General features: G+C 40.2%; 1 protein-coding gene across 6 annotated transcripts in view; it reads right to left on the reverse strand.

Annotated features, from left to right (window-relative positions):
- The window catches only part of birc6 (baculoviral IAP repeat containing 6), a 113,910-nt gene that overhangs the window by 58,384 nt on the left and 31,693 nt on the right, over positions 1-23,833 (reverse strand). For 4 of the 6 annotated variants that reach the window (XM_069659277.1, XM_069659276.1, XM_069659278.1 and 1 more), the window contains exons 35-59: positions 23,559-23,774; positions 23,290-23,473; positions 22,493-22,696; positions 21,850-21,983; positions 20,441-20,594; positions 20,234-20,350; positions 19,352-19,512; positions 18,650-18,776; positions 18,391-18,501; positions 16,936-17,194; positions 16,252-16,823; positions 15,489-15,664; positions 15,280-15,376; positions 14,127-14,321; positions 13,809-14,009; positions 13,376-13,655; positions 13,035-13,291; positions 12,239-12,347; positions 11,694-11,930; positions 10,043-10,910; positions 8,797-8,940; positions 6,318-6,447; positions 2,038-2,169; positions 1,121-1,282; positions 383-556 (exon numbers count right to left, since the gene is read on the reverse strand). In XM_069659277.1, the coding sequence (XP_069515378.1) occupies positions 383-556; positions 1,121-1,282; positions 2,038-2,169; positions 6,318-6,447; positions 8,797-8,940; positions 10,043-10,910; positions 11,694-11,930; positions 12,239-12,347; positions 13,035-13,291; positions 13,376-13,655; positions 13,809-14,009; positions 14,127-14,321; positions 15,280-15,376; positions 15,489-15,664; positions 16,252-16,823; positions 16,936-17,194; positions 18,391-18,501; positions 18,650-18,776; positions 19,352-19,512; positions 20,234-20,350; positions 20,441-20,594; positions 21,850-21,983; positions 22,493-22,696; positions 23,290-23,473; positions 23,559-23,774 (5,401 nt within the window). The remainder of the gene's footprint in view (positions 1-382; positions 557-1,120; positions 1,283-2,037; positions 2,170-6,317; positions 6,448-8,796; positions 8,941-10,042; positions 10,911-11,693; positions 11,931-12,238; positions 12,348-13,034; positions 13,292-13,375; positions 13,656-13,808; positions 14,010-14,126; positions 14,322-15,279; positions 15,377-15,488; positions 15,665-16,251; positions 16,824-16,935; positions 17,195-18,390; positions 18,502-18,649; positions 18,777-19,351; positions 19,513-20,233; positions 20,351-20,440; positions 20,595-21,849; positions 21,984-22,492; positions 22,697-23,289; positions 23,474-23,558; positions 23,775-23,833) is intronic. The other 2 variants (XM_069659280.1, XM_069659279.1) reach the window with 1 other exon arrangement.

Raw genomic sequence — 23,833 nt, forward strand, 5'->3', positions numbered from 1 at the left:
AAGTCAGTGAGACCAAATATCAGACAAGAACTGAAAAGCAACAATAAATATTTTTCCCCAAGAAAACAATAGTAGTGAAAGTGAAACTTTTAATATTTTAGATAAATTTGAATAAATCTCCTGGTAAATATTATTGGAGCAGGAGATGATGTTAAGGACCTGGTAAGTAAAGTGAAACTAATGTGTCAAAGGAAATTTTTATGGCTCATTGAATAAGCAAGGTATGTATGTACAATTTAATAACGATAGTTCATTGTGACTGAACATTTTTAACAGTGTCAGTTTACCAGCCTATGTCAAAGAATACTTACACATTTGCAGAGTGGAATATTATTTGAACAAATGACAATTCCATCACTACAGAGATGCACGTTTTTGGTACCTTTCTCAGTGCGAAGCCTCTTGAAGGAGTCCGTCTTGGACAGGCCAGGGTCAGAGATGACCTTGGAGCCCAGCTTGACCGTCAGGTTGATGGACTGGTAGCCTTGTGGCAACTTGCGGTCGTACAGGAGTGTTAATAATTGGGCCAGGGTCATTTCAGGTGGAAGGGGCTGACCTGGAGAGGAGAACAAGGGAAAAGAAAAATTCTGTTCAATGAAAAACGAACTTTGGCTGACACCTTGATGTCCTTAGGCCATTTATGAGTTGTTGTATTAAAGCTTAGGTATGCAGCTTTCTTGGAGAAGAGTAAGAAAGAGGTGACAATTTGACAAAACTACAGCCCTCCTCCCACAGGTCTTAGATGTTTTATTAGTTTTTATGTAAGTGTTGTCTTCATGGTTGCTTTGCAATGTAGGTGGTTGTGGCCAGCGCTGGAACTGAAACTTCTTTTGCAGGATTTTCTGCCACTGAATAAAGCTTTGTAGAAAACATTCAGTATGTTCAACCTCTCTTTGAAATTTTCTGTGATTGGCCAAAGTCTCCCGTATACAGTTAGATTTTTATAAAGCCTGACAGCGGAGCCAAGAGGAGGTGCACAAGTTAAATTTTGCCAAATGTGCTGAAATATTCTGAAAATATTCAGAAATATTATGGAATTGTTTCCAAATAAAGCCTGAAATCAAAAACAAAGAAAAAAACTGCCTATCCCAGTTTAACCTTGAAATTTTATATGCGGTACCTGGAAGTAGCTTGTGATAGAGGTGGAAGACAGGCACACTGATTGTTTTGGCTGAAGGGTCCACACCAGATGAAGCAGTCAACTTGTCACTCATCACACGACCCCTCCTTGATGGAGGCCGCGGAGGAGTTGAAAGAGCTCGTTTGGACTGAGACTTTAAGCCTGAAGGCAGAAACAGACAATATGAAATCCTCACAGCCCTGATAGGCAGAAATACAGGATGACATATGTTTAAGTGTATATACAGTATATCAAAGTCCAAATTATATTCAACATTTAAAAAATTGCGATTCAGGAACACACAGTGGATGCATTTATAAACAGCGGGATGTAAAGTCAGAATAAAAATCATTAATCTCTGATGCAACACAAAACATAACATTTTAAGGATAGTGGACCACATAACTTATTTAAGCTCATATATGTTCAACTCAGTGTAGGAAAATCCACCAATGTGGAACCAATATGGCATTAAGTTGGGCAGTAGATTGTAATTTCAAACACCAATGAAGCATCATTATTTTGCATCAAGGACAGTTTTGGTACACTTATTACGCAATAAAAACAGGTAACTTTGGAAAACACTCATCTGATGAACTCAGATTGCTCATGCTTTGTATGAACTTCACTTACATTTGGATTATATTTCTGCACATAAGCACTGGGGATTTTCTTTGGTTCATATGATAACTTTTGAACTTGTTTTGAAATGTGTGGTTTTCTTTTGAGAACACCATTTGCACTCACAGAGTAATTTTAAAGATCCTTTTTTATGTAAGAAACCAACACAATTTCTTTTTTAATATGTTTGGAACTTAGGCTGTGGGATAAGATCCAGAGGCGGGCAGAGGTTGGCTAATTAGCTAATGGCTTGGTTGCCAATGGACAAGGGACATGTATGGAACAGATCCAAGTACCTGAGGCAACAACAACACTGTAGTTGTCCTGGAAGCCGCTGTCTGCTTTCATCTTCTCCTTCTCCTCGTGATTTTTCTTCTCCTTGTCCTCCTTCTGCTCATTGATCAGTTTAGCTGTAATGCTTGGTGTGTCTGTTTGGATGAACAAAGAAAAGAAGGAAATCAGATGAGTATTATATTTTTTCTGTGACCTTACTTGGATTTATTTAGTGTAAAAATGAGTATTGGAAAGTTCAAAAAGTAGACAAACACACAATAATATAAGGAGAGTCCTTAACATCATTATTCACATTTCTAAAGAGAAATTGAATGCTGTGCTGATGAGGCTTTTTTGACACAGTTTGAATAGACATTTGAGGGCCGGTTTTGATCAGACTTTTGCCAAAAAAAAAAAATCTAGGGGAATAAGAGAGTTACTCTGGGTATAAACTCAAACAAAGGTTTATACCCAAATAAACTCTGCCAAATGTCCAAAAGAAAAAAGGTCCAAGTCTTCCTCCTTTACTTACGTCTTGTTTTAAAGTGGTTCCTGCTGGGAAAGCAGTGTTTCCGCTACATACTTTTTGCATACAAAATTATTGCTGCTGCTGCTTCAGATTCCTATAACGTGTCCTGACGCTGCGATTAAACGACGGAGGTGTCCGCTCCAAAAAAACAGTTGTCGATCATTTTGATCGCTACGTCATTAATAACGTCCCTTGTGCACACGCAGCTCACGTGCTGTTTTGAATTGCGAGAGATTATATTTAACTTTTGTGACTTAATCAAACAGACTGCTGATGAGGGTAGTCAACAAAGCAGACAGAGAGACAGACAGATAGAGGGGGGTGGGGCCAGCAGCTGTGCAGAGAGCAGAGGTACAGGTGTGTTGGGGGAGTGAAGGAAAGCAAAGTGATCAGATTAAAGTAGATTGTGAATTAAAACTTTATATAGTGAAGAAAAGAGAACAATTAGAGTGTGGAAGTCTACATGGGATGTGCTTCTCACAGAAATCATTGATATATGCGAGTCCTGCTTAAGAGAGTGTGAATTATTTTTTGTGGAGCAAGTGGTCTTTCACTGTATATTATGCCATTTTAAAAAGAACATGGCCCTAAAGCCACAGAGATTGTAGTCTAGAAACCTTTTTGAAGTCAAAAAACAAATACTAAATTGTAGCTTTAGAGAAACCCTCTCACCATTGCTCTGTTTTTCAACAAGTACATCAACAAAGTTTCTTTTTTTTTTCGTTCTTTCACATGCGTTATGAACTATACCTGCATTTTGTGTCTTTACTGACTGTGGTGTTGTATCCAGGCTTCATCTTTTCTGGCTTTATGTAAAAAGTAATTTTAAAAAGTATATAAAAGATAATATATAAGTACATTAAAGCAGTAGATCCTGTATGTCCCTCTCCCACCCACACATGCACACACATAACAGCAGTTGTGTATCAGGCCTTCTATCAGCTGTTCAAGGTCCCAGGAGGTGAGCCATTCATCATGCTGCACCGCTGACCTTTATGGCCAGCGAACGGCCAGAGAATGAAACCACAAGGTCACATGGCTAAACCACAGAGCTGATGTCTTGGGAGCATTTTCTTAATTATTTAGGCTGTAATTAAAACTGCAGCTGTTATGGTCCAAAAACTAGTTCTTAATCATTCACCTCTTGCTAAGAGTAAGGTTAGAGTGAAGGCTGATTAAAAAGTGAAGATGGAGTATAGCTGCTTCATACTGCTGCTGCATCTCTTCTGCTTGCATGTGTAATGCTTTCCACTTTTTTGTTAATATTGCACAGACATTCAAGTACATCTAGTATTGATAATTATATTGATACACAAAAACTGTCATCATTACAGAAGAGTCCACATCTAGCGGTAACCTCCAGTGTTGAAAAATGAAGACAATGCGTAAGTGTCGTAAACGTGTTTACAGCCTGGAACAAAGAACAGCTAATTTTACTGTTCAAGATAATTGTACGGGGGGTTCTTTTTTTTTTTTAACACACCCGTTTTAATTATATTGAGACTTAAATCATAGGGGCCGGGTCACTGGAGTGACAGGGTGAAGCTGCCGGCTGTCTGCTAGACGTCAACACAGTAACTGAACTTAACTTTGTATGTCCGTGTAGCTGGAGCCTTTTGGGGATTTTTTCATTCAAAATTTGGACATTGATGGCTTGATGGAGTTAAATGCTAGCATTATTGAATTTATATATTTTTAGCACTAAGTAGCAGGTATACTATGCTTGCTTTAGCTAGGTTGTTAGCCTGTTCAGTGTTTATCAAACATCTATTTAATCGTCAGCCAGTAAATTAGAGTCAGAAGTCGTTGCCGTTTCCCCAAAGAGATCACAGCGGACCGTAGTGATGAGAAGGTCGGTTATTTTAAGTTTCCCATTACTTGTTGATCACCCGCCGGCCGCCGCTATCTCACTGGGTGTATGAGCAGCGAGTCCGCTACTACTTTAGTCTGATTAATAAACACCTTCAGTCAGTCAGTCACCACCAAAAGCAGGATCTCCTTGGTTCCTTGATTCCTTGGAATCACAAAGTTAAACTAGCTCATTCACAAGCTAATTGATCAGCCACAGACACAGACGGTGTTTTGTCTCATTAAGGGGTAAATGTGTTATGGCATTTTTTTTTAAATCAAGGTTTCCATCTTGTTGTGAGTGATGTAAACAAGAAGTGCAATTATGACATGGAGACAGTGAGCATGCTTTGCTCCGAGCCCGTTTTTTAGTTCCTGTTTTGTGCGTGTGAATTTTTCTTTACTGTTTGGTGAATCAGCCTCATGAAAAAGCATGCTGCACTGGCTACCAGCAGTCCTCGTCTTCATTGTTACCACAGATATTACTTCAGATTATTTCTGATGTGGAAGACAGTGTCTAACTATGATGAACAGGATTTTTTAAGGATAGAGAGGTGAAGCATTGGAGGAGAAAGAAGTACGAAGTGCAAAGTAGGTTTCAAGCAGAATCAAACTGGGAAAGTTGTGGTGATTAAAAAAGCGTTTTACTACCAGGCCCTAAAGACAACCTTTTAATTATGATCTTGGGTATAATATTTTCCATGATTCCGAAGCAGATTTATTGACATAAACAGGTGATATTCAAGGACAATTGAAAGAGTACACTGTACAGATTTCAGCTTTATATGTACAATGTCTTTCTGTTTACATCTGATTTGTCACTTAAAGGGATTTGTGCAATTTTGGATGTAATTGTTTAAGTTGGATTTAAAAGTATAATATATAATTTCCCAAGAATTTGTCTACCGTATATACTACAGCAAGAGTATGGTGTTAACACTACATCCTACCACTGCAAAGATGACAGATGATCTCGTTCATTACTAAAGGATTAGGAACCACATTTGTAAAACCTCATAACACCAGTACAACTATATTCAAAGAAATGCTGCGAGATGCTGTGGCTCCATGTTTGTTGTTAAAAGAGCTTGTCAAAAGACATTAAGCTCAAATGTTTTTTAAAATTTAAAGACACAACCAAAGGGATCAGAAGCTTGAGTGCTGAGGCTGAACACAAGCAGCGGGTTTACCCTGTTTAACTGTGATTGTGTCCTGGTGTGTACAAGACTACACAAACAGCAGCTGTGGGGCTTAACAATATTGATGAAGGCTGAAGTCACACTTCAAAAACAGTGTTTGATAGTAATTTACTGTGAAGGCAGCTGTGAACTCACAGACGTACAGAAATGTTTAGACATTTCCTGACACAGCCCACAAATATCTTCCTGGTGCACACAAGAGGCAGCACAGAGTGTCAGTTCTACCTACCTACTAAATGTGTTACCTGGTACTCTGAGTAATATGAATAAACAAGCAGAAAGAGAAATGTCAACAAATACGTGAAAGATATGAACACTGTGTTAACTGTGGACAAATAATTATCTTTTGCACACATTATTTACCATGTAATGTTAAAAATGTTGTGCTTTTATTTTGTAATCTCTTTTGTTGAGCTGCCGTAGAACCTAAAATAAAAGCAAGTCTCCAAATAATAGCTTTGCATACATTTGGCAAAATAAAAGTCTTTCATATTAACAAACAAAAAAGCTCTCACAAACCAAATAAGGTCAGCACCACAAATAGAATTTAAACACTGAACAGAGAGATTACTCTGAGTCAGATAGACTAAATATGCGACAAGGCCTGTTTTGCTTACGGTTGCACTAGCAACTGATTGTTTACATCTTTGCCTATGAAACCTGCTTTTTGTACGTGTTTTTTGTGTTTAGGAGCATATTCTAGTGGAGGGTTCAAAGTTCAACATACCAGATACCCGGTCCAGGACTTCAGCCAGTGTGGTGGAGATGGGCAGATGGAGGGTGCGGTACTTGTGGCCTGCTCCATACATGGGATGCTGGATCATATGACTGGTAGCATTGATGCGTCCTTTGTATAACTGAAGTAAAAAAAAAAGGACATTTAAAAACAACAAAAAGAAACTGATACATTTAAAATGATCTAGAACAATACTGTGACAAGACTAAGTCAATGCTAAATGTTTCTCAACAACAGTGGTAACATGCTGATGTTTAGCATGTATTTAGCTTAGTGCTCGAGCATAGTCACATTTGCTTGTTGATGGGAATGTCAGTTTTTCAAGTATTTGGTCAATTTTTCACACATGATTTGCTAGATGAAAAGTAAGCAAATTATCAAATTATTCTGAGGGCTGGGGACATGAATGTCTGAACCAAATGTAATGTCGTCGTCCAATAGATGTTAATTGTTTTTAGTTTGGACCACAGTGTGTACCAAGCAACAACACAGCAACCAAAGGATTCGCCACTTAATTTTTAGGGTTGGACCCAGCTCAGAATTTCGTCATTTGCAACACATCTGCCTGTTCAATACGAAGATTCAATTATTCAATTACTACTAAACTACTTCATCAGCCAACAGGAGTCTTAGGTTTAGGCACATTTATCTGTTTTCCAACCTCAGATTTTGATGTTGCTCTGACCTGATAGCAGAGCTGGAAGAAAAAGCAGGGGTTGCAAACAAAAAAGAAAAGCCATCATACTGCCACACAGAATATCTTTTTAAAGTAAACTTGTCAAAAAAAAGTTTGGAATATGGTGTTTGGTCCATCGTATCTCTGTTGTCACTTTATCATTAGCATTTAATCTGGTATCATTGGAAAGCTTGTTCATTTCACTTTCAAACGATGTCCCATTTGTAAGGATCATGCATTTGTGGGATGACCAGCACATCTGAGAAGTGGGTGAGGTCCCAAGGAAAATGTGCCAAATTTCCCTCCCATTGAAAAACAATTTAGACTTTTCTCCTGCTGGTATTGACCCTATTGTTTTGTCTTGTTTAGGAGACTGGATGATTCAACTCTATCAGTAACAAGGAACAAACAAGACATATTGGTCATTTTATGTTTTATTTATTGAATAAAATAAGGAGCCTCAGTATGGAGGCAAAGTGGAGAACGATATGCTGACTGTTGTATTGATCGCAGCCAGTGGCCATCCCATACCAAATCCTGGTTGAGGAATGGGATGCCATCCCACAGCCACTCGTGACCAGGCTGGTGACTAGCATGAGGAGGAGGTGCCAGGGTGTTGTGGCTGAGTATGGTACTTCCAATCGCTACTGAGGCTCCTTATTTTTTTCAATAAATAAAACATAAAATTACCACTATGTCTTGTTTGTTCCTTGTTACTGATAAAGTTGAATCACCCAAACAACACAAAACAATAGAGTCAATACCAACAGGAGAATAGTCTAAACTGTTTTTCCATGGGAGGGAAATTTGGCACATTTTCCTTGGGAACTCACCCACTTCTCAGATGTGCTGGTCATCCCACAAATGCATGATCCTTACAAATGGGACTTAGTTGGAAAGGGAAATGAACAAGCTTTCCACCGATACCATATTCAATGCTAATGATAAAGTGATAATAGAGATATGATCGACCAAACATCATATTCCAAACTAAGGATAGTCTGGACAATGGTTGCTAAAATACCTTGTCTAGACCATCCAGACAACCTTGCTGACCACAGTCCCCTCTGCTAGCGGTCAACAAGAAAAAATAGCCTATCATACTGAGAACAATGAGACAGAGAGGATGTAATAATGGTTTACTTTGGGTAATTAAAACCAATTCTTCAAGGCACTGCAAGACACACCCACACATACACACTTTCCTTAAAGAGCTTTTCTGACAACCAATCATTGAGCTGCATAAATTCTAGATCATTAAGGTCAGTGAGGACACATTATACTAAGCATTCTCAGTCTATGGGGATCACTGTGACAGGAGAGGAGGTTTTTCTGTCATATTGTTGCACTGCCCTCTTGTGGTCACAGTTGAATACGAGAACAATCCCTTGTCCTTTGTGCCACACTGACAGTATCGTCAGTTTGTGCTTTTATAACAGAGTTATAACATGTTAGTCATAGCATAATATTCTATGATTTCTTTCCTTAATCTGGACCATTCAATGAGCTCTAAAAAAACATCAAGATAGATATGTCTGGGGAAAAATTAAACGTTCCTTAAGTTGTTGCAACATAAATCACATCACATAGATATAATGATGTGGGCCTTAATTTTACACCTGATCTTACTGATCAAACATTAACACATGTAAAAACCCAAGCTCCTTTAGGTTTATTACAACACTCCTGCACGCAGCACTGTAGGGCTGTTCATGAAAGAATTGATTGAATGGACATTTTTCACTCCCATCTGGAAAAGAGACATAACAGACATTCAACATCAGAGAAACCCACCGGACAGGGAGACTGTAGGAAGACCGTGACCTTCTCATCCTCCAGCATGAGCTGCAGGAAAAGCCTTCGAATGAAGCCCGAGATGTTACCAGAGATGGGGACGTTTCCCCGCTGAGGTGCAGACTGGAAGAGCTCACAGAGAACCTGCAGCCAGAAAACGCAGTCTTAAAATCAATAGAGATATATATCTATATATATTTAATTAAAATAGTTTGTCAGTGATACCACCAAAGCCTTAAAGGAGAATTCAGCTATTTAAAACTTGGGCCTTTAAGACTTATGGGTACATAAGGTTTGGAACTGTCCCAGAAGATTGCTTTAACCAGCAGCCGCAAAAAACAGCTGTAACAGCTTCAACAACATATTTCGGAGCAAATGGACTTGATCAAAGTACCTCAACTGTAAGTGCTAGTTTTTGCAGCTGAAAGGGTAATGTTCTTGTTTAAAGTGTAGGGGAACATCACAGGAAGGGTTTCTACAGAAACAGACCTTTAAGTTAAGAACTTTTACTTAAAGCTACTGTGAGGAAACTTTCATTTTGTGTGGATTTTGGCTCCCCCTGTGGTTAAAGCGATAATACTTATCTCTTTGCTGATCCTGACCTGTTCATGCATGTGTAGTATTCTCAAAAGAAAAATCTCAGCCTCCATCCTTTTAACTGTTTAAGGAACCATTTACTTTGAAAACTTTGCTGACCCAGTGGCAGCAGTGACAGGCATGTAAACTATTTAAACTATGCCGCAATAGTCAATCTTCTACCCGATTATCTCATTTTCTTTTGTAGGTCATAAAAAAGCATCTGTGTGAATTTCAGTCTGTTTCATAATCAGCTAAAAACTCCTCCCAGTGTGTTTCAAACAGAAACAGCTGTTAAATTGCTCTACTCAAAGCCACTAGACTCCATTGAAAAAAACTGTAATTTTACATTGTAGAACAACAGAGTTTCTGGTTTACCGTTAATGGTTATTTTGTTATTGAGCAGTTCTAAAACTTTTTTATGACAAATTATCATTTTACCCCAAAATACATGAAAAAAAAACAGAATTCCAATTTAAAATTATTAATTCAGAGTCTTGCACATTTTCAAAACATGACTAATGGTATCATTTCAAAAGGTCAATGGCTTTTCTTAGGAACAAGCCTCTAAAATGTTGTCCTTAGATGTCAAAACTAAATCCCTGGTTTGTCAGATAAGCTGAAATCCGAAGTCTTTGTCATTCTAACAGAGTGGAATGTAAAAGCAGACCTGAGCCATGAGCCGCTGGTTGTTTGGGTGGCAGGAGATACACTGGAGAAAGAAGGCCACAGTGGCGTTCTCCAGAGCTGTTCTCTGCTGGGTGGTTAATCCTCCTGCCTGCCCAGAAGACGCCAGGGAGAAGCGAGATCCTGAAGGCTGAGGCTGGGGTGGAGGGGGACCTGCCGCAGTTCCAGACCCCAGAGGCTGACAGCCTGCATTGGCACTGGTACTAGCACTGGCACTAGAATGGCACAGCAGGAAAAGCAGTGCCGTCCACAGCGGGTTCACCTCTGGTCCTCCTAACCAGTCTTTCATGGCGTGACTGTTGCCCACTTCAGTCAGAAAGCGCAACACTGGAGCAGCCAGCTCTGCAGCCAGAGGAGGTCGAGCATGTGAGGATGAGGAGGATGAGTGGTAGTGGTGATGATGGTGTCTTCTCTCAGTCTGAGCAGCTGGCAGAGGGAGGTCTGCACTGGCCAGGAGGCCAACACAGAACTGGGCCAAACTGCGAACCAGCAGTGAGGGTAAGCCTGAGTCCAGCAGCTGCTCTATGGCTCCTGGAGACTGAGAGGCAGCGGCCAGTGTGGTTAACTGGGACTCAGACAGGTTAATGGGGGGTCTTGCATGCTTGGAGTCGTCGGTGAGTCCAGCAGCATTGGTGTTGGCGTCATGCTGCTTTTTGCCGTCGTCTGTCATGGCGAGGCGGTGGTGTTGGGCTTGAGAGTGACTAGCGCTGGGCGCTGAGACAATCCCCATCCAGGACATGAGCAGGGAGAAGTAACTGGGGTGGATGTGACACATGGAGCACAGCAGGCTGTCCACGGCTTTCTTGAGCACAATGTTGCATGGCAACGACATGGACCAGTTATACAGCAGCCTGGAGGATATGAAATGGATAAAATCAATTAACAACAAATCTATATTTTACATACTTAATGGACATAAAAAAACATTCTGATGTAGTATATTAAGATATGTTCATAGTAAGCAGGAGGAGAATATTATATTTAACATCCACTGACTCCAATTTGTGCTGTTTTCATATAAAGTACAATATTTAATAAAAACAAAGATTGAACGAACTGTGTCATCTTGCTAAAGTCTACTCTCTTTTTCCACCAAAAAAGTACCAGTGGAAACATTTATTTCTTATGTGTGCCTCTGTATTTACTGTACATTGTTAAAGACATGAAAAAACTTAACCTGGGTCCTATTTTAACACCTTTGGTTGAATAAATGACTAAACAATCTTGAATTGCTTCAGTAGATCACATTAGCTTGCAGCAGTGAGATGGGCTGCAATTGTTACAATGTAAACCCTGCTGGCAAATCAGCCCAATCAAAGTACATCCACTGAGAAGCTTGGTTTGTAAAGTGTCAGACAAAGTTATGGAAAGGATCCCCAATCTGAGCCTGTCAGTGGTAAACACAAGCACATTTAGTGGACCTACCCAAAAATGACCTGTCTGGAGGCTGCTGGCTGAAGCGATTTTTTGGAGTACCGATAATTCTAAAACTTTTTTAATTTAGAAACCAAAATATGTATGTAACAGGGTCAACATTCAAGGATCCATAATAAAGCCCTCCAAACTACATTAATGTTGAAACACAATTCTATGTTTGTATTTAGAGTCTTCAAAATAAAAAGACAAAGACTGACTCAAAGAGCTCTCTGTTGAGCAGTGCAGGCAGGTCGTAGTCCACTGGCAGCTCGTAGCTGTGCCACAGGATGGCTGCCACACAGTGGAGGTGAGATGGCGAAGGCATGAGGAGGCCATACTCTCTGGATGAAGTAGAGGAAGAGCTGGCACCAGCGCCAGTGTATCCCATGGGGCCACTCATCTTGTGGGCTGCTACCCGTGAAGAGTCATGGACCCACTGGAGTAGAGCTTGGATCCTGAAGGGTAAAAATTATACTTTATTTATACTTTGTTAAATGACTTATCACACTTTCTAGAAAACACAGCATAATTTCCTCAGTCCCTCAGTGTGTTGTGAATCGCATCATAATTTATATGCAACAAACGCAACCACAAGACAATAAAAGATGACAAGGAGATTGTGAGGACACTTTTTACTATCGGCTCGTGAGTCTGTCTGGAAAATCACCTTGACTGAAAACTGTTTCACATTGGTTGTTATTCTGATTGAGGGGGACTTCAGGACAGTTAGAGTCAAGGTGAAAAAAAAAGAATGCTGATGTACCTGTCTTTGGTTCCAGAGTCCTGTGTGGTGCCCAGCTGGTACAGAATGTCGATGGTGGAGTCTGAGGAGAGGCCATTTAGTCGCCCAAAGAGCAGAGGGCTGTTCAAATCTACGAAGGCAGAAGCAAAGACTTAAATAAGAATGGATATTTGCTCAAAAGTTAATGTAGTTTTTTCTTCTTATTTCAAAGGAGGGCCGTTGAATTTAGAACTGTCCGAAGCTTTACACAACATTTCCCAAACTAAAACTCCAAACATTGTTGAGATTAGGTTTGAGTGAGTGTGGCTATTTTATGCAACTTACTAAACATTTTTGTTTTCTTCTAACTGTGAAAAATAATGCGACAAAATGTAACAAAGCAGGAATCAGTCTGGCAAGCAAACTGTTATTAATAATTCATCAAATTCCAAAAAAGGTCTGTGGGTCTAGTGTCAAAATGGAACTGTAATTTGGCAGTACAATACAGGTTCAGGTTTTGCTGACCTGCTGTGCACTGATTAAAGGACTAAACAGTTGAAACTTTTAGAAATGACGTCTAGTTACCAAACATTCAGTACTATATTACATTGATAAATGACAGACATATAAAGTGAAGCGTTAGCAACATTCACATTCTTTGTGTGGACTTGAGGCAAAATATACCTTCAAACATCCTTAAACTTAAATATGACCTTGTCGAAATCTTAAACTCTTTCCAACCTAAAAACATTTTAATACTTTTTGATGCTTTTTAAGGTCATGGGGATCTCCTGCTTGTGTTTGACAATCATCAGTGATGCAGCTGTGTGTGACTCACTAGCAGGGTCAGTGCCAGAGGCAGCACAGTTCCTCAGCAGAATGTCAATGAGTTTGAGTCCGATGCGAGTGGACTGCAGGCCAATCTTAACCAGCACGGCTTCGATGTTGGGTGAGTGCATGCCGCAGTAAGGTGACATGAGCAGTGCAGCACAGGTCTGCAGCAGGTTGGCAGTGGGAGCTGCAGCGCTGGCCATCATGGCCTCCAGGTCACTGACGTGGGTGAGGCAATGATGGAGAAGACGAAGCCAACCGATGCTGTACGTGGAGAAAGAAACGATTACAACAACAACATCTAACAGACATGGACAAACTCTACAATGCAGGATCAGTCTTTAGTACCTGGTTTTAGAGACCTGGTCCTCAGAAGGCAAGAAGGGGTTGTTGACAGTTGCAGAGGAGGTGTTTCCGAACGCCGTCAGCCCCAAGAGTTTGATCTGAGATAGACCCAGGGTGCTGGCATCACGAGGCCGGTGCAGCCTCAGGCAAACAGCAGAAGCAACCTCTGCCTTCACCAACTGGATCTTTATGTATGTCAGGCCGCTGGTGATGACCGGCGTGGAGAGCGGCAACATGTTGACCCCGTCAGCACTGATCTCTACAGAGACCGAGGATGGGCAGGCTGTCGGGTAGGTGGGAGTAACAGGGCACAGAAAACAAAGAAAATAGCTCAGTTTTTTTCCAAGTGAAAAGGAAAATTGTTGCTGGTTGCAAAAATAGTGAAAGAAACGCACTTTACAAAAAGACATTCATAAGTAAATTGGCTGCTACTCACTGGCTAGAGAGGCGAGGTGAGGCTGAATGTGGAGCTCCTTCAGCAGCACAGCAGCAGGGAGGTGGATAGTGAGGTCACACCAGGCCTCCTCCGGCAGGAAAATGTAAGACCATGCTGCTGAGCGAGCCCTGCGGTGGGGGGGCGTGGCTTGAAGGAGGACCTCTGCTGGTTGCGCTGTGGGGCTGCTAGATGTGATGGTGCCTGTTAAAGGACAAATAGATCACGAGGATTAGAAGAGAGTTGATGAAAGGTTGTAAGGTTCGAAGTGTGACAACATCATCAAATAAGATTTAAAACAGTCAAAGTAACTGAAAGCACCTAAAGGAGCAAAGTTGTGGAGTCCCTCTGCATTGTCTGGCTCAGACGTCATCACTCTGGCCTTCAGGTTTCCATCTGCCGCTTTCCCAGGACCTGAATCTAAGAACTTCATGATGGTGGACACCATGCTGCGTGCTGTATTGACAATGGCACGGGTGCTGGTCACCATGTTGTTACAGATCAACTGCACACCACCTGATGAAGCACAAGAAAGTTATGGATACTTAATAACTCATTTTTTCTCAAACTGCAACAATATAAAGTTAGTTTTTTTAAAAGGCTGCAATGACTAAGAAATTCTAAAAGACAAAAGTAACCTAAGTAAAAACTGTGTAAAAAAAACTCTGTGGTAATTAGGTATTTGACATATGTAATGTCAACTGTTGTGAGGTAGGAAGAGTAGTCTCTGATAAATCATAAAGGAAGGCACAATGACAAAAACCTTTGCAACTCAACACCCCTTTACAAAGTGATTTTTTTATTTAGCCTGACATGAAATTTGGCAATTGTTAGAGAATATGGTGAAATCTTTGGTTGTGAGTCAAAACCGATGCTCACAGATTGCACTTTGTTCACAGACCGCTGATTTGGCTCCTTTGACATCCAAATACAATGTAGCAGCAGAATCAGATATTAAGGAAGAAAATCTACAATACAACTGCTCCTGCAAACCACAGATGTAAGGACATGAAATTGCACAGAATACACTGATCTGCATGACATATTTTTTTAAAGCCATTTTTGGAACTTTATGAGAAACCTAGCTATACTGCCACATTGTTGTTTGACTATCAAGGAGAAAGTTTTCATCCACAGGGTTGCTCACAAAATGAGTCAAACTGTGGCCAGGATAAGGATATGTTTGTAAATTAAAAATAATTCAAACAAAGAACTACCCTTAACAATAAACAAAGGCATGGTTAGTCCTACATTAAACATTAAAGTTCACGCAATAATCATTCACACCAGATAACATCTCTGTCGCTTTCTTTCTGTCTCTCATTTTTGCCAAAATTTCCAAACACTTCCAAATTACGACTGAAATAAACAATGACATCATTATTGTTATCACTAAGCTCTGAAGAAGCATTTAGTCTCAAAGTAGGCCAAGTTAAGTTGGGTAAGAAAGCAAAATAAAGCGTTTTATACCGACCCATGTCATGGAAGGCCTTGAGTGCCTCGCTGGTATCCAACACTCGGAGGATGAACCACAGAAGAGGCTCCGACAGCTGACAGGTAGAGAGAGACCCCTACAACATCAATCATAAGCATATTTTAAAAATTTTGGTATTTTACTGTATTTGTTCAAAACATACATTGATGTTAAATTATAAAGTCGACACTATACAGTGTGATTCTCACCTGTCTGCCCATGTAACCACAGGCCATGTATGTGAGGATTGGCTGTAACATGACCTGGACTGATGTGGCCCTCTTGCTGAGGGTGGTGAGGATGGTGAAAAGGCCATCACCTACGGAGATGGCATCCAGACCACCATGGAAATTTTCATGTTTAGTCAAGTGGAGGCCGCTGGCTCCTGAGCAACAAAAAGAAGGGTCAGCTTTCAGCAGTAGAGATTTGTCCAGATTCTTCCTCTAACTCCAACTCTAACTAAATTCAGGGAGTTTGATGCTACAGCATCACCATTGGTATGATCAATGCTTAAGATGGCTAGTGTAAGCTAATGTTAGCAATACAATATGGCTATATAACTGACATTGCAAAGTCACTTTGATGACTTAATGAGTCTTCTCTTCATGTGTAATAGTCGCACTACATTTAAACAACATTATGACAACAATATCACTTGTGTCTGTGGCTGTTCAGTAAATGGTATATAGTTATTAAGTTAATCTTAAAAGTAGCATTATCTGACATTTTAGCCACTCAGGGGCTTCTGTGTAAAGTCAAACATGGCTATTTCAGCAGTTATTTGCAGTACTGAACACCTTTATTAGCTACACATTGACTATGTGTGCTGTTTGGTGCTGAAAACAAGGTTTATGGGTGAACTAAACCACAATGCTGTGAGAGGAAAAACCAAAACAATTAGCTGAAACTCTTGGTAGAGCTGACCAGAACTGTAGTGTTGTTTAATAATTCTCTGTGGTCTGTTGGCCTTACCTATGATCATGGCCATGGCACTGCTGTTGCACTGACCCAGTGCTGACAAGATCTGGCTCATAATCTGCTGATTGGCTAGCACCAGGTCAGCCACACCTGCAGGAGGACCCTGACTGGACGTGGATCCACCTGCTACGCTTTCTTTGCTGCCACAGACCTTCTCCTCATCTGACACACTGCTATCAGCTGCTCCGCTGCCGGCCGGCGGCAGCCGTCCACTAAATTCTCTGTCCCCAGATAGAGGCAGCTGAACAAGCACATTGACCAGCTTGAGGAGGTCAAACATCAGCTGATCGCGTGTTGTCTCTCCACACACAGCCTTTGCATCTCCGGGCCGGATGATGTTGGCAAACAGACCACCAAAACATGCCCGCGCACCCACAGAGCTGTCAGAGCCGCTGCGGGAAACCAGCTTGTCAGAGCAGGTGATGTAGTGGTGAACCAAGAAGGTGATTGATTCAATGACAGACGAGATGGTGGCCACAGACACAACTTCAAAGTTTTGTTCAAGAGTGAACTCCAGCAGCTTCACCTGGGCATCCAGGGGACCCTGGCCTGACTGGAATGGACCCCTGAAGGCGTAGAAACATGAGTTACCAAAGATTTTGTGATTATTGTTCAAATGAATGATTATGGTGTATCTAGTAAATATTATTGACAGAAAATTTCCTGAAAATTGCATACCTCTCAGTAGAAAGGATGTGCATTAATTTGAGCAGAAACTCGCTGAACATCTGCGGGCAGGTAGAGGACAGGTGGACTTGCAGGCGGCTCAGAAACTCATGCATGGCCTGGGTGGCAGTGGGTCCCACCTGAGAGCTGTGCTGGCTTGTCCCATTAGTGCTGCTGCCGGACAGGAAACGCACCAGCACATGTACCAGTGTAGGATCAGACACCATCTGCTGGGCTGTGCTTTCCTGGGAGGTCATTCCGTTGCTGGAGGCTGGAAGTACAAACACAGGATTTATACAAATTATTGAACAGCGCATAATTATCTATTAGGCACCAAATACAGAATTATGAGAGCAAAACAAACACATTTCTGAAGAGAAGCAGTAAACTATTCAGATTCAGACTGCTGACCATTTTAAAAGGCAAGTAGTGGCTTTTTAGATTAAATCACCAGAAGACTGAAAATATGATTTTTCACAATATTACAATCACACTACTAATATGATTGCAACATTTCCTGATATGCTAAATATTGGAAAATAATTTTGCGATAGGTTGTGATTTCGTACTGATATAACAAATATCTTTTTTCTATATTAAGATGAAATATTTTTGTCTGTTCATATTGCAGAAAATGTTGTCAAGCACACAGACTAACCTACACTTTAATAAAAACCTGTCAAAACATGTCACATCCACAATATTTACTAAACTTGTTTTAAAGTCTGTTTTCCATCCATGAAACGTGACCTCTACTGACCTCACCAGAAAGAAGCTCATTAATGAGTGGATTGTAAATGCATTTGTTTTTTTTATCATTCCAGGACCAAGCAGTCTAATTTGTATTTGCAAAGTATATGAATAATCTACACATCAAAAAAGTTACTTGGCTTTGGTGTTTCCGAACAATATTATTACGCTGTAATAACAGTTTGTAATAACACTGCATCAGTTTTTTTTCCCCTCTACCACTTAGCAAACATGGAAGAAAATCTGAGATGTATGTATGAGAATTCTTAAATCTAAAATGGGTTCCTAGCTGGACAAGTTGGGAGGAATTTTTAAGAACGTAAGAATTTATTTGGTAAAGCATAATTCAGAAAGCCTTTCAGCTTCAAAATCAACATTCAAATGAAATGTGACTCCAGTTACAGTTTAATTGACATGTCAAGATTTTGATCATGTTGTAAGAAAGAGAAAAGCCAGTTGAAGAAATCCAAAGGCATCTTTTTTATCATTCCAATATTTACCTTCTGCTCCTGTAGACTGTGGTTATGAACATTATTGTTCATATCCACTGACACAGACCAATCACATGGCAGATTAAAAAATATCTGTGGAGATAATGACTACATTTTTTTGTAAAACAAGCTCAAAAGAAAAAAATGTTCTAAGAGGAAGACTGAGAGTACAACTATCTGACAGGTGTTGATTAAACAGGCAAAACAATAAAAGTGGAGTACTGACCACAGGCTGGCATGTTGGTCATCAGGGCGAGGGAGTGCAGAACCAGACACCATGTTCTTAAGGAGGTGTTGGGGTACCACGCCAGCACTGTTAGGAAACTGCTGATGGATGCTGGAAACACATACACAATATTATTCAAATTCAGTAAGAATATAAACAATACAAGTACAAAGATTAAACCAGTACAAGTAAGAAACCGTTTGTACAGCGAAGTCAGAGGTGTTTAGAGGGAGAGATGAGAGTGTGATGGAGTCCTGACCTTGGTTGAGCGGGATGGTGGGCACTCGGCTGGCGTTAAACAGGAAGATGTCTGATCCGCTCTCTTCACTGCCACCAGAACATGTGTTGAGACTGAGCGTTAACCACAGCTGCAGCAGGGACTCAAGCTAAGAGAGAACAGAAATTGTTAAATTTATTTTGTTGCCTGTTATTCTTAAAATGGCACAGAAACAATGTTTACGAGGTACCCTTATCATGACTTCTATAGGTGATTTAAAAATCTGAAACACATATACAAACAGTGTTCAGTTAGACAGAGCGAGAGGATTTTATGAATAAATAATAGATTGTAATAATTTCATGGGGCAGAAGTTTGTGCATGTTGGGTGACAGAATCCATGCCTTGACTTAAATGCAACATTGGATTTTCACTGTAGGCACCCATGAAACTTTGAATAGGTGAAAAAAAAAAGGAAATCAAGGCTTTATATACACACATATATATATAAAATATACACACACATATATATATATATATACATATATATACATATATATATCTATATATATATCTATATATATACATATATATACATCTATATACATATATATATCTATATATATACATATATATACATATATATATGTATATATATACATATATATACATATATACATATATCTATCTATACTCACACACACACACACACACACACACACACACACACTTATGTCTACTGACCTGTACGTGGTGGACCTGCAGCATGGAGAAGAGCTTGTTGAAGCAGGCACTCAGCATGGGGATGGATGAAGGTTGGACCATCAGGCTGCTAGCAGGAGGAGAACCCCCTCCATGGAGAGCTCTCAACAGGGAGTCATCAGTCCCATTGGAGGCCTGGCTCACTAAAAGCCAGACAACAAGCAAATATTAGAGCATGATACACTGCTGATATAAATTCAAACAAGGACTTAGATACTGAAAGAATGTTTTGACTGAAGATTTGTGAATTTTTATGGTCAATTATTGATGGAAATGAAAACGGATGCAGTTCATACTAAAATAAGAACCTTTTTGCAGCCGAAGTCTACAGCTTTTGTCTTTCGCATTATCACATTGTACATTCGTTGATGACGACATTACATCCATTTTAATGTAAATATAATGGGGGGTAAATGCATGGGGGGACAAGTTATGGCAGCCAAAGATTGTTGTGTGAAAAATTACAATATGTGGTGTGTATAATGTGGTGCAAACATGCAGGCAGATCAGGGCAGCCACAGACTGGCCGCAGAAGATCTTTGGTCAAAAATCATGTTTAACTTGATCTTAAATAGAAAAAACTTAATAGAGCATGAGTGGTAGAGATCTTGGAGATATGACACATTTGAAAATACTCTGATACTGATGCAAATTACATCACAATAATTTATCTCTCAAAAACTAAAACATGTACAATGTTCAAATAACCTTATTGCCTAACATACCATTTAGTCTAGGTTGAGAGGATTCTTTAGATAAGGAGCATATGAAAATACAAAATGACATCACCCTAAGCACAAATGTCAGTGTAGGCACTAAGTGCTAAAGGACCATCTCCTGCTTTCTTTGTTGATGTGTGCTCACCTGTGGATGAGGTTGAGGTGAGCGCTTGTAGAATGGAATCAGCCTGCAGAGTCGCCATCATTTTGAGCATCAGTTCAGCCTGCTGCTCCAGCCCCACTTCTAGTCGGGCATCCAGTGCTGTGAAACGGAGGCAAAAGGTCAAAGGTCAGATTGAAAGACGTAAAATTCAGGGAAGTTGAGACTCTGAAAAATCCAGCATCTACTCACCCTGTGACACAGACACTGACAGACTCTGAGATCCAGGCTTTTCAGCAGCAACGGGGGGTTTGGACACTGGAATACCAACCCCTCCAATGTACGGGTTATACCCATAAGTTCCATAGTCAGCACCCCAGTAGTCATACCAGGTGCTGCTTATAGGCTAAAAGTGGACATGAGAAAAGGAAATGTGAAACATGACAAAGCATTACAAAAAATTCCTAATCTAGTGTTGACACTTCAATTTCTACATTGAGTTTTAAATCCCATGTTTTGGATGAGGGTGCTCCAAGTTAAAATTGTTCATGGACTTTTCTTGATTACATCAATTTAAAAATAGCCTAAAAAAGGAAAAGAAAGCACTTTGCTTTATCCACAAATTTAACAGCAAGTTTGTTTACCGTTATTCGTCAGTTTAGTTCACTAACAAACAAGGCAGCTTGGAACTTGCTCAACTTTGCACAGTATCATGAGGGTAAGGATCATTGTGCACTTTTACCTTGTGTTTTATCTTTATTGCTTATGATAGTGACACAAATTATTGAACAACAGCTGTTGAATTGTTCCAGGAGGACACTGTGGGAAGCTCATACTGTATGTTCGAATCTTTTATTAAAAAAATAATTACAACTACTCAGGCCAATACAGCAGTGTACAAGTTCAGGCCATAGAATGCTTATAATAAGGGTACGTAGCCACTAGAGCTGAAAGTTTTGCCAACACTTAAGTGCCTTATACCTGCAGTTTCTAATGGCCAGCAGGGGGCAACTCCAAGGGTTGCAAAAAGACGTCATATTGTATGAAACCAGATGAGAAAATGACTACTTTTTTTCTTCGTAGCCAAAATTAGCATCCCAATTAATATTCCAATTTCCATTTTTCATGGATGAACTTTGCTACCCAGGCTAGCACTATCCTCTAAAGCTCAATCTCTATTTACAGATTCTGAATAAAAATGTAGAATTTGCAAAAGGTGTCCATCGTTCCCAGAGGCATATATCTTAGACTATAGCCAATGTGTTATGGGACAGAAAAGAGCTTAGACCTCTTGTCTAAATATGGTCATTTATGGCTCCCAAAAAAAAACAAAAACAAAACAAGATTGCATCCACCAAAAGGCCAAGCTCAAGGCCACAAAATGGGTGATGTTGCGGTGACTACATTCACTTCTCAGATACAGTCTATGGTGCTGGCTGATGTTGTTTGACATAATATAAAGGTTATTTGTGGGGGAAAAAAAATTTCAGGATTAAATAGGGACGTTTTCATTAATAGGGTGTAAGGTCATGAGATAAAGTAGTATTAACTGAGAAAACAAAAGCATGCTGCATTTACCGACTGACTCATTCCATCAGTACCCAAGTTACTACAACTAAAACAAGCTATTAAAGGAGAATAAAATGTCATAATCAACCTACCTTAAACACTTTGGCAGCAAGTGGATCTTTTTCCAAATCAATATCTAAAGGATCAATATCAACATCCATCAGGTCTTGTAGCAAGTCAAAGTCTATGTCTTTATCTTTTTCCAAAGATGACAGAGGTGGAGCACCTTCAGATAATGAAAACAGCTTTAATATTGCCAAGCAAGCACACTAGGAAAACATACAAGCAAGAGAAACTCTTTCTGTAGCACTTTACTGGGCAATTTTAATGCCGATCAGGCTATAAGCTCCTAAACTCCGATACTAGATGGGGAGTCCAGACACAAGACACAAGACACAAGACGCAGTAAAGTCCAGATTACATTTTTCTTAATGGACACAGATAAGTTAAATAGATGGTGTCATCTCAAATGGAACTTTAAATACTAAAATAATGCCATGATGACAAAAACTACTTCAAATGACAATTTGTTAAAAATGGCCGGGAATCTATATGTTTGAACTCCCACTCCAAAAAGCAGAATCAAGACAATAATAATAATACACATAAAATAATACTGTGGAGAAAAACAGTAAACATGCAGCTATGAAAAAAGAAGACAAGTTTTAAAAGTGTGGGTTCGTATCTGTGTTGTGTTATGGGAAGTGTGGAGAACAGACGGGGCTACCCACGCACTTTGGAAAACTGAGGAGTTCCCGGTAGTACCTGCGATGATATCAGGCACCAGGGCCTCATCTATGCTCTCAACCAGGGGGATGGGCGCTGGCTGGGGAAGGGAGTCGTCAGAATCGGCCCCTGCTGAGGAGGACGACGCCCCAGCCTCTTCCCCGACCGCTACCTCATCCATGACATCCAGAGAGCCCGGAGACAGCAGTTCACCTTGGAGGACAACAAAGTTAACACTCAAGTTACACAGTGTGTTTTTTTACATTTAATGGTCAATGTACAGCTAGGTGGTTATTCGAATTTTATTCGCAATCAAGATTTTGGTTTCCAACGTTTCTGTTGTGTAGTTGTGTAGACAATGAAAATGTGATGACCAAGATGAAACTATAATTGTGCCACATGTAATAAATCCTTGCAACCACTTTCCTTTTCAATGGTGCACTTTCGCCCACCCATAGCCCTTACTGCAGTATTCATATCGATTCAGGCACATAATAGACCACTACACCTTTAGGATGGAATTGAAAAAAAGTCTTAGCTCCATTAGACGTGTAAAAAACAACAAAAATGATAATTTTACCATCCTTCCATTTTACCATTCCTAAATACAAATGAATGTAGCATCACGCTCAGCCGGGCTGTGACAGGTTCAGTTCAGCTCCAGTATGGATATAGACAAGTGATCCTATTATGTCTTACATTCAAAAAGATAAGAAACTTTTCAGTAAAGTATGCTGCACTGTAAACACAAACAATTTATTTAGTCAAACAAATGTGACACTAAAGAACAAGCAAACTAAACACACCTGCCAGGATGTCCTGTAGCATACATGTGAGGGAATACTGTGCCCAGGCCCCCCCCCAGGAGATGTCCCCCCTGTTGAAGTCGGTCCCTACAAGCAGGAGCAGCAGACGCTCCAGCTGATGCTCAGACACCACCTCACATAGGTGGATTGTGGGTCTAGTGGCATTGGCTATCCTAGCAAGGACCTGAGGGGTTTAAAAAAGTATTTATTTATGTGAATATACAGATTAGAGAATTTGAGAAATCCATGTTTAGGTGTAAGATGAATACCTTGCAGACGAAGAGCAGAAGGTCAGCGTGGCAGGTGAAGTCCATGGAAAGAAGGAAGAGGGCCAACTTCTGCACCACAGAGATGCAGCGTTCATGGGACAGTGTAAAGGGCAGGGGTTCTACTTCTGGGGCTTCTTTGGCTGTCGTGGACTCAGTGTCCAAAGTGGAGCGGGGCCATTCGGCCGTCCGCCTCAGACGGATCAGGTCTTTAAAGTGCTGGAAGAGGAAAAGTATACATGCATTATGAGACATATACACTATTTTGGAATACAGTA

Source organism: Semicossyphus pulcher, unplaced genomic scaffold, assembly GCF_022749685.1.
Source record: "Semicossyphus pulcher isolate SPU_LCO1_2020_fin unplaced genomic scaffold, fSemPul1.0.p SCAF_12, whole genome shotgun sequence".
Classification (NCBI taxonomy): domain Eukaryota; kingdom Metazoa; phylum Chordata; class Actinopteri; order Labriformes; family Labridae; genus Semicossyphus; species Semicossyphus pulcher.